Raw genomic sequence first — 16,084 nt, 5'->3', positions numbered from 1 at the left:
ATCCACCAAATAGTCATTACAATTATAGAATGGTACACTTACTGTGTGTCCAGGAGTGTCAAGATGTGCTCTACTTATTATTGTCTGTTCCAATGTGTAGGTTTGCTTTGTGAATGTGTTTGACTTAATGTGTTCTAAAATTGTTTTTTCTTTTATCCATTCACAGACAACGATCCCGAGTTCCTTGTCGGTGTCAAGGGCATCGATAATCCTTTATGCTTCCATATCGATGGATCCCAGAATCAAGTGGTGCGCTTACTACAGGATCCCTTGTCAGGTCTGAGCTATAGAAAACATATTGTTTTCGCTGGAATGAGGCGGGGGGGGGGTGTAGGGATACAGGGGAGGGGTATTGGGGATGGATCGTGTAAAGGCGTGGAATGAAAGCGGAGAGTCTTGGGAACGTGCTACGATGTTTAACAAGATCTAAAACTGATCGAAGATTGGAGATAACGCCTAGACTGATGTACACCAATCAGGACACATAATGTACTTTAAAAAGACATAATTTATTATGAAAGAAAGTTATTAAACGTGAAAATATTTTATGTTTTTTCTTTAGCTTCTTCCATCCTGTAATCTTATGGGGCGCCTTTGTTGACTTTATTAAGACTTTATACCATCTCTCTGAAACAAAACAAAACAAAACAAAAAACAATACCACACGATCCGACCCACAGACTGCGAGTCATATGATGGGTATGTTCTTACAAGTTACAATGTGTAAAGATTGACAATACATCGAAAACTGAAGGCACACGAAATGAGTTTTATTGTATGTTTATAGGCTGGTTGGCTCTTGATAGGCGTTTCCACGTTGTCTTATGCTAAGTCAAACGGAGGTAATACTCAAATAAATAAATCACATAACACAGTCGAAAGACCAACAATATTAATTAGTCGAAGTTGACAGCAAATGTGAACAAGAAGTTAAATATTAACGAAGAGAACCGTCGAATGTCGTCAAGCTAAATCTCTACGTCCGTTAAACAGCCCTCTGACAAAAGCCATCAAAAGTAGTCTGTTCACATTTCGCTATTGTACCTAAAATCCTATCCTTGTTTTTTACTAGTCGCGTCATTGTCTCTAAGTCAAAACTTTCTCTTTCTATGAAACAAATAACTCATTCCGTATCATTCCAAGACACGCTATGTCATCAATGTAATCAAACCATTACCTATCAAAACCATAAACCTCTTCGGTTAATTGTTTAGAATTCAATTTATTTTCTATACGAGTATGTTCACACAAACTCGAATTCTAAAGGTGAAGGTTGCGAGTGCAATTAATACAATACACAACAACATCCCCAACTACACGTGAGAGACTAAGTAAAGCCTGTTCAAAGTTTCAACTTACGTTTAATGCAGGATGTGACACTAGAGTCCCTGTCGCTACTAGATGTTGTCATCCCAAAGTCCAAATGCCTGCTAACAATAATAATAGGCCGACATAAACAGACACTAACCTTCCGGGACGTCTCTAAATGTCGCTTTCAAAATCTGTCAACTATAGTGTGTCACTAAATGTCGCTTTCAAAATCTGTCAACTATAGTGTGTCACTAAATGTAGCTTTCAAAGTCTGTCAACTATAGTGTGTCACTAAATGTCGCTTTCAAAGTCTGTCAACTATAGTGTGTCACTAAATGTAGCTTTCAAAATCTGTCAACTATAGTGTGTCACTAAATGTAGCTTTCAAAGTCTGTCAACTATAGTGCGTCACTAAATGTCGCTTTCAAAATCTGTCAACTATAGTGCGTCACTAAATGTTGCGTTCAAAGTCTGTCAACTATAGTGCGTCACTAAATGTCGCTTTCAAAATCTGTCAACTATAGTGTGTCACTAAATGTAGCTTTCAAAGTCTGCCAACTATAGTGCGTCACTAAATGTCGCGTTCAAAGTCTGTCATCTATAGTGCGTCACTAAATGTAGCTTTCAAAGTCTGTCAACTATAGTGCGTCACTAGATGTTGCGTTCAAAGTCTGTCAACTATAGTGCGTCACTAGATGTTGCGTTCAAAGTCTGTCAACTATAGTGCGTTACTAAATGTCGCGTTCAAAGTCTGTCAACTATAGTGCGTCACTAAATGTAGCTTTCAAAGCCTGTCAACTATAGTGCGTTACTAAATGTCGCGTTCAAAGTCTGTCAACTATAGTGCATCACTAAACTAAACCACGGCTAAACTGACGACGTACATGAATATTTATTTCTGAAATAGATATTATAGAAAAACAAAAACAAATATAACATTCTACTTCAAATCTTCGTGGCATATTTAAGCCCGAACTGATATTGGATACTTGAGACCAAGTGTCACAGAAGGCCTGAACACTGACCTGCGACGTCACAACCTGTGGGCAGATTAGAACCGTCGTACAGGCCTGTGACTTAGCAACACGCGATTGGTCTGAGCTGCCCACAGGTTGCGACGTTGCAGGTCAGTGTTCAGGCCTTCTATGATCAATTATCTCGCTCGACTTGGGTCGCCTTTAGATGTCCAGCAACTAGGTCAAAGACATTATGAAATTGAATGTCACCGTGCGTCAACGTACACACACACATTCACTCATTTTATAAGTCTGTTGGGGTGGGGGTGGGAGAATTTGTTAATGCGGCAATCGAGAAAATTATACATAAGAAAACTCATTTTTCATGCAATAAAACAAAAACCAATTAAATTGTAAACATTTTCTTCGTCTATTTCCTAATGTTGATGAGATCCCAGGGAAGTTACCCAGCGGAGAAGGTTATTTATAACTATACAAGAGCAATAACTATTCAAAATACATAAAAATCCTTTAGCTGTAAACAATGGACCCTGCTGGGTGCTGAGCTATAAAATAATCAAATTATTCTGCTGTTAGAACAGAATGTCATTTTATTTATTTAGCCGTTGTTTTTTTTTTTTTTTTTTTTTAAATTGCATTTGTCTCTTTTTGCTTAGCGCGCTATGGTCCAATTTCTTGTATGGACCAGCGGGGGGAAAAGGATGGTATTTGGGAGAAGGTTTCCGTGCTGCCTTTAGGTTCCCAGCAAACACAGCTCAGTTGATTCGAACTCGAGCCCTCTTGATAGGTAGCCAAACGTTGTTTTTTTTGCTCCTCAGCCACCTATCCCAGTAAAAAAAAAAACACCACAGGTAAATATAAAACTAGTTTTAAAAAATTGCTTGGATTCTGTTGAATCTCAGTCTCGAATCTCAGTCTCGAATCTCAATCACGAATCTCTATCTCGAATTTCTATCTCGAATCTCTATCTCGAATCTCTATTTCGAATCTCAGTCTCGAATCTCAGTCTCGAATCTCAGTCTCGAATCTCAGTCTCGAGTCTCTATCACGAATCTCTATGTAGCTATACAACATTCTATCATCAGTGAGGCCGCTATCAGAGTCAATATTAACAGTCCAGAGAGATAAGGGTTGTCTCTCCTTTCATGCCCTGACTTTAACTTCCCTTTTTTTTTCAAAACTTGATAACTGCGATTTTCTCCCTTTATAGTTTCTTGCTCAGCCTTTAGCTTAAGATGGTTATTTCTAAGGGATTTGTCCCAATAGAAAATAGATCAATACGATCTATATAGACTCTAAGACCTAGAACGTTATGCTTGACTTGAACAAATTGACGAGACAAATAGGTCTACTTTGCTCAATTCTCTACGTTTGCCAACCATTTTAATGGTGAGAGAGAGGTGAGATTGGTCAAGCTTAATGCTGGAACCCTTGCCTAGCAGAGCGGGGGTGTGGAGAGTGAAGGGTCATTCACTAGACCTGTGTGTAACTATAAGGGATTATGAGAAACACAATGTGTGGACTCGGTAAAAAAATGCCATTCTTATAGTCTCCAGGGTTCTTAATACTGCACAAAATGTGTCATCACGCCCCATATGTATCCCTGGTAGGTGCCTGCTTCCGAACTAAGAAGTCTCGAGTTCGAATCCCCATTATGAATTTCGGGACTTTTAGGACGTCCCAGAGTTCATGCAACTCTAATAGATACCTGACACTTAGTTGGTGAAAGTAAAGGCGGTTGTCGTTGTCCAAATACACCATCGTTTACAGTCCCACATAGAAACAGAAAACCTTTGCATCATCTGCTCCATGGATCGCAAGTTCTGAAAGGGTTACTTTACTTTTGCTATTTATTTATTTTTTCATTATTTTGTTTTACTCAGTTCCTAAAGAAAGTCAATGCAATAAATTACTAAGACATTTTGTGTGAAAACACAGACTCAAAATCGACCCCCGAAGTGGTCCAGGTTTCAATATTTTCAGAAAGAATATCAGAATGAAACTCTATCAAAGTCAAATGACAGAGAAGAATGTAGAAAGAAGGTGGACGGATCTTGTGTTTTGCCCCAGCAAACCAAGGGATAGGTGAAAGTGAATGTGAAGTTAGATGTGAACCTGGCCTAACTGATGTCATATAACGATTATCTAATTGATCTAATTGTTTGGTAAAGAGTCAATCATTCATTCAAAGCCTCAAGAGAAAAAGATTCTCCGCAGAAAATAAAACGAACTCTGGGGATAACAAATGTGTTTCTAACACTAACCCTGGGGTGTATTTTTAAAGGAAAGTAAGTGCTCATCCAGAAGGGGGTATAAAGATATTTTTTTTCTTTGGCTTACGAGGGTGTCATGTGACAAACATAACGACCAATCGCCTTTACTTTTCTCAACGAATGTCATGGCACCCATTAGAGTTGTTTGCACTCTGGAATATCCTAAGAATCCCGAAGTTTAAATGTCCAGTCTTCACCGGGAATCAGACTTGAGATCCTTTGGTAGGAAAGCAAAAGCGTTGGCTATCACGCTCCAGAAATGATTTAGGGCTCTATTGACTCAAAAATACTATATCTTCTTGTAATGAGCTGGAATAAATAAAATATTCTTTATCCGCAGGTGTGATAGTCAACGCTCGCATTTTTCATGATCACCTGACCAACAAAACGTACCTGGGAGCTATCCTCATCTCTCAAGGGAACCTTCGCATCATAGCCAAACAACGCCTGGTGCTGTTCAACGAAGCCAAGCTGGACTGGGCGCCCGTTAGGACAGAGATCTTTCAGGGCAGCCGAATCGTGGTGGGTAACGACATGGTGGCGGTGACGTTTCGCAAAAAAAACATCACCCTGGTTGTCCGCCGTCACGTGGTCACGCCAGCCAATGAGATCCACTACGAAGACGGAGACGGGGCGTTGCATGTAGGCCAAGACCAGGACAACTCTGGCGAAGAGAGAACCAATGTCATCGACAGCAAATCTGTTTTATCTTCAGGAAGCAGACATCGAGCAGATGTTATGCCGGTTTTCGGTAACCCTGAAGGCGATTCCTTTCTCAATAGGGCACTGTCGTCCAAAAGACGCAGAGGTTTGATCCTGCAGAACATTTTTGGGATGAATGACGATGAAGCTTTCGTTAGAAACGTGGTCGTGGAAGTTGATAGTCAAGGACGCCAACGAAGAGCTGCCAAACATAACAATTTCTTCGACCTAAGAAACAACAAAAAAATGTTTGTCTTACACCAAACGAGACAAAACCGACGGAAAGATACAGCTTCAGAAAATCGTCAACATTCTCCTACGGCTTTTCACGACCTTTTTACCAAGATAAGTAACAACAGCAACCGAAGGGTGAAGCCTCATGACCACAGAGAGCTGAGCGACAAGAAGCAGCCCAAAGTGTCACACTACCAGCACAAAGGTCGGTACCAGCAGCCACAGGGTCGACACCAGAGGAACGCAGACGACGATTACACTGTGGACGAGAACCCGACGTCTGAAGATGTTGAAAAGAAGAGAGATCAGACGATCTACCTTGGCCTGTACATCGCGGACTCAAGAGATTTGTCTAACAGGACACACGGGTTATTAGGTGAGCCTCTTAGTACTTTCAAAGAAGACAGAGAGTGGGGAGGGGAGAAAGGGAGAAGCAGAGATAGAGAGAAAGAGGGAGAGAAAGAAAGAGATTGGGAGTGAGGTGAAGAAATCGTCATTTTTTTGGAGAAAAAAAACGAAGTGACAATGGAAAAATATTTAAAATGCTTATTAAAAACAACTTATAGAGAGATTGTTTTTCTCTTAATAACTAATGAATGTTAAATTAAAAAAAACAATGGAATCTTTTAATCCTGACCCCCCCCCCCTCCCTATCTTAGTGAGAAAGAATCCTGGTTAAGTGAATGTATAGATCTACTACACTTTATACTATTCCAATGACAGGTGTTTAGATCTAGACTTAGAAGACGATGCGCAAATGTTCCTAAACATTAATTTATCAAACTCTTCGTTGAATGCGGAAGTACCTGAAGACGTCTAGTCCGTTCAAGATACTCTCTCGTTCTCTAGACAAATTTAAATTTGTTCTTTTTTTTTTTACTTTGAAAAATTATAAATGTCAAACTAGAGTTTTCCCAGTGTGGCCAACGAGCTAGTAATTCTTTTCCCAACGACATTCAGCAACTGCAAATTTGTAGGAAAATCATTAGAGCGTTTTCGAGACCCTTGTCGAGGTTTTGCCTACCCTTTGCCCACCCAGAAGGTTTGTGTTTCCACCAAGCTAAAAGTTGAATGGAGATATTGTAAAAATAAAATGCCTCTATGATTGTGTGGTATAGTGAACAAGTACTTTCAGATTGTCGGCAGTAGTAGGGATATCGAATCCCGTCTGCCACCTTCCTCTGCTCGCTTATACTAATTATTTGAGCAACTACAATATTCTTTAATAAAAGATAATATCTTTTGTCAAGCCACATTTCTACATATATAGATGTATGCCATCGTGCGTGCAAATTGCGCTTTAAAAAAAGGCAAGGGCGAGACTTTTTAACTGTCTCAACTCTGACAAAAGAATTTACTCAGAAAAAAAAAATCAGTTTCGCTAAAGGACATTAGAATAGAGAATGAACTACTGCAAAGTAATTTAACCGCGAAGTAATCTGTACATATGGCCTCCTTCAATGGTGAAGCGTCTATAGATTAACTCATAGAAATGAGGCATGGTAGGAACGATGTCGCCTAGATAGCAGTAGACCCGTCTCGACGCGGCTGATATGTCCACAGGAGCGGCAACATCCCAGGTACCCTTCCCTCAACGCGGCACTCGCGTGGAAAAGATTGCTAGAGGAGCTATTAGACTATTTGGGTAGTAAAACAAGACTCTTGTGGGAGTGTCCAAGGGAGTGCGAGAGCTTTCCCATTGAACAGCTAGGAGTTGTAAGAGAGCTTCCACGACCGTATCGAAATCCAAGGGCCGTTCCTCGAGGGACCGTTTCACCAATGGCGAGTCCTGCACGGTTAGCTTGGTAAACTTTGGAAAATGGCGGGGGGGGGGGGGGGGGTGTCCCGGTGTGCTCGACTTTCGTCCACGTATTCTAGTCCGTGCGTCCAGAGTGTCTCACCCATTAGAAATAGTGTTCAAATGGACATTAGCTTGGACCTTTCAGACAGAGCGCTTTGTTCTATCAGGCTTATATGCCTAGAGTTTCAAAAGTTTCGGCTCAACTCTTTAGACAGTAAAACGGTGGAGATACAGTATGAGATCAGCGGCGTCGCATGTTCTGCCAGAGTAGGGCCTATACAGTATGAGATCAGCGGCGTCGCATGTTCTGCCAGGGTAGGGCCTATACAGTATGAGATCAGCGGCGTCGCATGTTCTGACAGAGTAGGGCCTATACAGTATGAGATCAGCGGCGTCGCATGTTCTGCCAGAGTAGGGCCTATACAGTATGAGATCAGCGGCGTCGCATGTTCTGCCAGAGTAGGGCCTAGACAGTATGAGATCAGCGGCGTCGCATGTTCTGCCAGAGTAGGGCCTATACAGTATGAGATCAGCGGCGTCGCATGTTCTGCCAGAGTAGGGCCTATACAGTATGAGATCAGCGGCGTCGCATGTTCTGCCAGGGTAGGGCCTATACAGTATGAGATCAGCGGCGTCGCATGTTCTGCCAGGGTAGGGCCTATACAGTATGAGATCAGCGGCGTCGCATGTTCTGCCAGGGTAGGGCCTATACAGTATGAGATCAGCGGCGTCGCATGTTCTGCCAGGGTAGGGCCTATACAGTATGAGATCAGCGGCGTCGCATGTTCTGCCAGGGTAGGGCCTATACAGTATGAGATCAGCGGCGTCGCATGTTCTGCCAGGGTAGGGCCTATACAGTATGAGATCAGCGGCGTCGCATGTTCTGCCAGGGTAGGGCCTATACAGTATGAGATCAGCGGCGTCGCATGTTCTGCCAGAGTAGGGCCTATACAGTATGAGATCAGCGGCGTCGCATGTTCTGCCAGAGTAGGGCCTATACAGTATGAGATCAGCGGCGTCGCATGTTCTGCCAGAGTAGGGCCTATACAGTATGAGATCAGCGGCGTCGCATGTTCTGCCAGGGTAGGCCTATACAGTATGAGATCAGCGGCGTCGCATGTTCTGCCAGGGTGTAGCACTAAGTGCTGCCAGCTGCTTAATATCAGTACTCACAATAGTTCCATGTTACTTAATGTTCACAAAGTGACTTGACTAGTCATTGAATCCATTTAGTAGAAACATATGATTAATACTTTCCCAAGCTAGATATAATGATGTCACAAAAGTTTCCAAGCATTCTATTCCAGATTTTAAAACAATTTAAGTAAAAAACAGATAAAAATGGTCCAGAGAATTTAATTAAATTAACACATTTTTTTATCGTAAAAAAAATACTGTGTCTGAAAGCAAAAAAAAAAAAAAAATCTTTTTGATTGATTCAATTGCAATTTTATCAAAGATCACAAAAAAATGTTGTTTTTTTTGGTCGTATTTCTTTCTAGAAGGATGATTCAATCTTAACATTCTGTGTCGGTTTCAAAAGTTGAACTTTGAAAATAGAGCAAGATGTAGGCTATTAAATTAATTGACATTAATATCTTTTGGTGTTTATACAGAAATGAGACGATTCCTCTTATAAAGGGATTATAGACTACTAGATAGATTTCATTATAGAGTCAAACTTGATTAGAGATGACAATAAGTGAAAAGTTAAGACTTTGTTTATTTCAAAGTATCTTTGTTTCTAGGCTATAAACGAAGTTTTCAACAAGAAAAATATTGTTCGGAAAATGCGTGAGGGAGAATTAGCGTTAACAATTATTTAAAGGGACTAAACCCAACAAATTTAGTCATAGCTGAGAATACTGGAGGATTAGTTTCCCTATTTGCTTTAAAAAATTAATTACAGTAATTAATTGACTAATTGGTTACTTTTTTTTTTTTTTTAATTGATTCATGCCTTGTTTATGCCAATGAATAATTGTACGAAATTTCAACTTAATTCGTGTGGGATAAATAACTTGTACACACTTTTAACCAGACAGACAGATAGATAGACAGACAGACAGACAGAGTGAGTTGATATAAAAATGGAATTAGAGCTTTTGTTTTTTTCAATTTCAAAGCACATCAGCTATTTTGAGACAGTCTCAAGTAACAAGCTTTGACTGATAATATAACTGTACAAAGTGTAAGACCAATGTAGTCATACTTGTTTTAAGTAAACCTTATAGCCACATTATTGAACATGCCATAAAAAATCTATAAATCTAACAAAATTCTTTGCTGTTTAATTGGTCCTAACTTTGTATCGATACATGTGATAATCATTGAAAAGATAAATTATTTCGTAAAAAGTACAATTCTATTCGCTTCAAAATTTTTTATCTTTTCTCATTTTGTACACTGTTTCAGGTCAGTTTCTATTCAAAAAAGTCCTTCCGGAGAAGATACAACAGAAAGGCGGGAAGAGGATAGTTTATCTGCTAGTGCAAGGTATTCCTATCAGACGAACTGTCGCCATTGTGACCTCGCGGCACAACATGGCGCTCAACGTTACCCGCGCTTGCCTGAAGATCCGCGATCAGGGCCGCGAGGTGATTGACGGGATGTACTCCGATTACCTGGTCCCCAACATCAGGTACGTCAGCTTAAAAGAACTCCCGCCCTTATGACTAGGGCCGGAGCCGGGGGACGACCTCCCGGTGGAGAATGATACTGGGGATTTCGACCCGTGGGCCAGAGAGACCAGTAGGCCGACCCAGGGCCACAATTTAGAGGACCTAAAGACGGTAGTGGTGGTGAACTTTACCGACCGTGCGGTGGAATCTACCAAAGCAGGAGCGACGGCGGCCACGCCAACCGCCACCAGCCTGTCGCCGCTCCTGCTGTACCCAACCTGCGTGTATGAGACACACCACAGTGTGAAGAATAGCGGTGTTCGAACTGGGACGGACGAAAAAACCTAGCAATTAACCTGGTCACTTTGCTTGGTGTGCGTGGCGGGCAGTATACACAGGGCACTGATTAGAGTCTAGACACAGATGGTACAAGAAGAGTGGGTCAATCAGTTTCTCCTTCCTATAAGAAATAGCTGGACATCTTTAAAACCATTGTATCATGACTAGTAACAAAATACCAAACAAATGGTATAGATATCTGGTAGTGGACAGTAGTGCCTTTATCATAGTAGTACAGCACATTGTGACTTTACTGAACCTTTCGCAAATAGGTCAAATAAGAAATCTAGTAACAAAGCTTAATTATGGACTAGTGAAATTTCAATAACCTCGTTGGGCTGCCAAAGGATTGAGTTCATTGCACACCGCTCCTTAAGGGGGCGTTTAATGGCGATCACGTACAAGAGGATGTGGAACAGAAAAAGAATATGGTGGAGTTTCCACCCAGTATGCTCGGCCTTCGGCCTCGCCTCACACCCGAGCGTTTTGGGATAGGAGCCAAAGTTAATAGGGATGTCACACAATATACAGACAGACCGATGGAGAGGAGCTTCCATGGGTAGAGATGGTCCAAGAGTCTACGACTCTAAGGAAAATTAGAAGAATCAAAAGTTTACGCACAACAGAGTGATCATGACATTTTAAAAATATTACTTTCGATGAATAATAACCAATAATTGGTTGTAGTTAAATGTTTATGTGGAAACATTAATACTGATGTGTTAATATCCAGATTGTTTCACACATGTTAAATATCTGTCTGGGCGCGCTCCTGTAAGCAGGCTAAGTAAGTTATCATTCCACTATCATTGGTGTAATCAGGTTACAGCCTACATAGCTTGACCTATTTTCAAAAGGTTCATTGGTATTTACAGATAATAATGTCAATCAACGGGCATACGTTAAAAACTACAGTAGCTTTAATAGAAGGACACACGCACGCACAAACAGAAGCTTATACAGACACAGATGCAATGCATTAGTATTAGTTATTCTCAGTCGGCCTAGGCAGACCAGTATCAAAACGTGAACTTAAATAAGGAAGATGTTAGATAGAGCCTCAAAGAACGAACTATTTGCTAAGCGTGCATTTATCTGCTCTGATATATGTTGACAGTCTTATCGAATTGTTCATTTATTGAACAATTTGGACACCGCGGTGAATGCTGTACAGAGAGAAAACAAGTCTGCTTAATAGGTACGTGAGGAAAACAAAGGTTAAAAAAATGATATCTTTGCTATCAATGTACACACTAGAATAGAACTAAGCTTAGGCCATGAGAAACGAAAAATTAACAAGTTTGGCAGCCCACCTTGCTTTTTGATGCCCATGAATGTGTATAATGCCAGTGAGAATAGCAAGATCAGTCAAAGTCTTCTCCGCGAGTTGATGCCCCTGAATGTGTATGATTTCAACGAAAAACAAAAAACTTGTTTGCCAAATCATATTAGAAATAACCAGCGCACACCAGCAACCAAAAGTGACATGTTGGAAATGCTCCATGATGAAAGTTGATATTTGTAAATGTGATAACATTACTCAACATTCTGAAATTATCGAATGCACTGATTGTGATATTGACGTAATCCTAGAGAAAAAAAAAAGAAAACGACGGTAACGAGACGGAAAGCCTGACAACTAACAGTACCAATCTCGACAAGTGATAGTGCAACCAGCGATTGTATACGATAATTATATTTATTGATTTATAATACAATATATTTGTAACAGTGTGATATTTTTCTTGCAGTATGTGCTGCTTACTTTTTTTTAAAAGCTACTTTTAATATTGCAAAATATTACGTGACAAGTCGCCATTTTATTAGGTCTTAAGGGGGACGTTATCCCAAGGATCCAAGGTCATGTATTGTGACAATTAAGTAAAAGGACATGACGAATTGTAAGAGATATTTGTTGTTAAATCTTTACAAATTGTAATTAAATTAATGCCCCCAAAAAGCTACAGTAAAGCCTACATGTATAAAGTTATATGTGCACATTAGAAGTTCACTTAGACATAGGTGCAATTATAATAATCACTTTATAATGCTAAGTCTTCATAGTTGTTTTTTTTTTACATTGTAATATAATTTGAACTATTGTCCTGTTCAATTAAAATTAAATTGGCTTGCTTTTTCTAATAACACATTCTCAGTTGCTTATATTTCACTCGGAGCCAGTCAGTCCCCTGTCTATTTATAAGTTAAAAAAAAATCTGGAGGTATTTCAGGTGATAACAGAGAAAAACGAGAAATTGGGAATCAGAGAATACGCAGTGAGAGTTACTAAACAGCAAGAAATGTAGAAGTAGGTCGAGTTTCCTTGTTTGTTGTTTTTTTTTAACACGATGTGACTGTATACGAGACCAATCGTCATAGAAAGCGGCTGAACACTGACCTGCAACGTCGTAACTTGTAGGCAGTGGGCACCATAACCTCGATGTCACGTCACAAGTCTATATGGTTTTACGACGTGGCAACGAGTCATTGGTCTTCAGTTGCCCACATGTTGCAATGTCACAGGTCTATATGACTGAACGATGTGGCAACGATTTTGGTCTTCACATGCCCACAGGCTGTGACCTCACAGGTCAGCGTTGAGGCCTTGTATAACGACTGGTCTTGCTGTATAACTCAAGTAAAAAGTAATGAAAGTAACTGAACTTCTAACGTTACGTCCGAGTAGACGACTGAAGAGTTAAAAGACTGATTTGAACAGGACGCTACTAGGAAGGGATGAAAAACATTCTGTGGAAAAGAAGACAGTGACGCTAGTAATGCCTGACTGGTGTTTGACCTGCACATTTCTTGTTATTACTGAGACATGGAATGCCTATTGTGTAGATGCCCAAATAACCTTCAACTCCATGTTCATTTTTTTTTCTGTCCCCACGAACTGTTTTTAGCATTAAACTCAATTTTTTAAAAAGAAAACCTTCTAAATAACATACCAGTCTATGGGGAATGGTTATTAATTTAACGACGGGGTAGGGGTTTTATCACTGTTTTGTATTGCTTGGCCTGTTGAAGGAGAATGGCTTATGGTTTCCTATGGGCTCATCAGACGAATTTGTCGAGAAAAGCAAGTGGCGGGCCTAAAATGATTGGCTCCCCATGTTCGTTAAGAAACAATCATAACACTGTGATGTAATGGCCAGCTGGTCATTTGTTTCTGTTTGACCTTTGTTACTTTGCCTGCTTTTTCGAATATGAATATTATGCCAATGAATATTAATAAGATGTAAATCTGTGTTAATCTGTTACAATGTATTAGGTTTCCTTCAATTTATATTTGTATTAGAGACTCGTCTCCTTTATACAGGTTGATATATGATAATGAATGCAAATATCTTGTGTGCATATTATTAGCCTAATTAGCTCGTGAATGCTTAGCCTGAATTAAATGTTCCCGTGATTTAGCATGTCTTTTTTTTTGTCTCACTATTTATAGCTTTGCCTTTTTTGTTTCTCTTATCAAACACTAGATTATTAAAGCAAATCCTAGTCTACCTTCTGACATTGAACCTTAACTCTTTCTCTCCGTAATTATTTACCACATTCTGGTGGAATCAAGGTTGATATCGTTAGTTAGGAGAGAAAGAGTTAATGGTTAGGGAGTGAGTTGAAGTCAGCTTTAAATCAATTGGAAAAAAGAAAATCTGTATATCAGTCTATATGACCTTTTATATTTATATTTATATTTTGAAGTACTTGTTGTAACGTAGATAGATTAACCTATTAATGAAAACCAAAACATTGATTTAAAGCATTTTATATACGTTTTAATGAATCAAAGTATGTATTGACATTAGTTTTCTCCGACTTTACTTTAATGTAAATAAGTTTGTAGTAATGTCATCAATTAGTAACATAATTTTCATCTTGTTGTGAATCTAAAAATTCTGTAATTTTCTAAAATGTAAAGTTATCGCCAAAGTCTGGACGCTCAACAAAAGTTTCTTATTTTTCAAAAATTATATTTTATAACGGATCTTTCATGGTATGACGTACTCAGCTATGGCCCAATCTCATTGGTGGACCAGATTGGGGGGGGGGGGGAAGTATCTGAGAAAAGGTTTTCCGAGAAGGTTTTCCGTGCTGCCTTTAAGCGTTCAGTAAAGACAACTCTGCTTGAGTCGGGTGTCGAACCATGAGCTCCCTTGATAAGTAGCCAAGTTCAAGCGTACTTAGCCTCTTGGCCACACATCCCACCATTTTAAACAAAAAAAAAATTTGCGTAGCGCATTTTCCATGCTATTACATGCTCAGGTAGGGTCCAATCTATTTGATGGGAATGTGTGTGTGTGTGTGTGGGGGGGGGGTCCAACGCAGCTCGATTAATTTTTGAAACATTGCACAGGGCTTCTTCCTCCACGAGACACCGTTTAAATTTAAATTTAACAAACTTTAAACATTTAATACACAAAGCTTTGGAACGACAGTCTTCAGGCGGTTCAATGATGAACTTCTGGTAGTCTACTGGTAGTTATCTGGCGATAGTTTTCTAATGGTCTAAAATGACAGCATTCTGGTGGTCCAATGGCAGTTTTCTGGTGATTTAATTGTCCAAGGCTCTACGGGAGGACTGATCCTTCCAGCCTTGCCATCATTTGGAGTTCATCTCAAGTGATTTAATCTTATCTTATCTTATCTTATATAATACAGACGTTACTTCAAAAAAGAAGATGGTTATCATCTGGCAGTCAAAGGGAAGTTTTCTGGAGTTCCAATGACAGTATTCTGGTGCCTAAAAAGAATTCAGTTTGGTCTAATAACACTATCTTGTGGTCTTATCGTATTCTACTACCAGTAGTATAGTTTACTTGTAGACTAATGAAAATAACTAGATGAAATTAAAAACCTGTGATAGAACAGATTTAATTTAATTTTAGTACATTATTCTAGGTTTCTATGGCTACTGTTCTGTTTCATTCAGTAGGATGATAGGGTGGCACATAAAAAATGATTTTAAAATTCTCGTCTCTTTTAATGTTAGTTCCCGATCAAAGAAATCAAGACTCTTCTTCCTTGTAAAACCTATTAACTAAATATCTGATGTCATCTATAAACAGAACTGGCGAAGATCAATCATTGCGCGTCATCTTTGCCTGGAGAGAGTTGGCCCAGGACAGTCAACCCCCAACACTGACCCGATTGTATGACTCACCCAAAAAAAATAAATATCAGACAACCATTTTCACGGTTGGCCGCTCTTGGCTGTACTCCTGTTAAAATCCTATTTTCTCATCTCTCTCTCTCTCTTTCTTTCTCTCACTCTAACATGTGTCGCTAACTTCCTCTTTCGTTCACCACCTCTCTCGTCTCCTTCACTCTATCTTTCCATTCTCCGTGTCTCTCATGTTTACATGATCACATTTTTTGTATTGACCCTCATGTCTCGAGAATTTCTTCCTTCATTACCCAGACTCCGGCGAGTTGACCTGAACGCGCTGAAACTGAACGTAAACTAAGAACTAAGTGGAGAATGTGATATTAGCATATTGGTGGTGTTCTCTAACAGTAACAGGTGACACGTGACAGTTTTTCTAGCAGACGACAGCTGTTGTTGTGATAAGTAATAGTCCAGTCGAATCAGTTTCAATGAAACAAAGTTAATGAAATAGTATTATCTGTCTATTTACCCATCCAGATATCTACTCTCAAAACTGTTGTTTCAATAGTTGCTGCTCTAAGCATATCTACTTCATTTTTGAGCATTGTGTCAATAAATATATTTAACAATACTAGCATTGCACCCTTATATGTTACAATTTGAAAAATTAAAAAAGGAATAAGCAACTTTACTAATTACATTTTATAATTGGA

At 39.6% G+C, this 16,084-nt stretch overlaps 1 protein-coding gene across 2 annotated transcripts in view; it reads left to right on the top strand.

The window, feature by feature from the left end:
• Positions 1-11,868, top strand: part of LOC106060474 (uncharacterized) — a 46,210-nt gene extending 34,342 nt beyond the window's left edge. For both annotated transcript variants that reach the window (XM_013218372.2, XM_013218371.2), the window contains exons 4-6: positions 167-277; positions 4,902-5,873; positions 9,714-11,868. In XM_013218372.2, coding sequence (XP_013073826.2) covers positions 167-277; positions 4,902-5,873; positions 9,714-9,973 — 1,343 coding nt within the window. In that variant the 3' untranslated portion in view covers positions 9,974-11,868. The remainder of the gene's footprint in view (positions 1-166; positions 278-4,901; positions 5,874-9,713) is intronic.
• The last annotated feature ends 4,216 nt before the right edge of the window (positions 11,869-16,084 follow it).

The sequence above is a fragment of the Biomphalaria glabrata genome, chromosome 4, assembly GCF_947242115.1.
Source record: "Biomphalaria glabrata chromosome 4, xgBioGlab47.1, whole genome shotgun sequence".
NCBI lineage: Eukaryota > Metazoa > Mollusca > Gastropoda > Planorbidae > Biomphalaria > Biomphalaria glabrata.
This window is presented reverse-complemented; position numbering and strand designations above follow the sequence as displayed.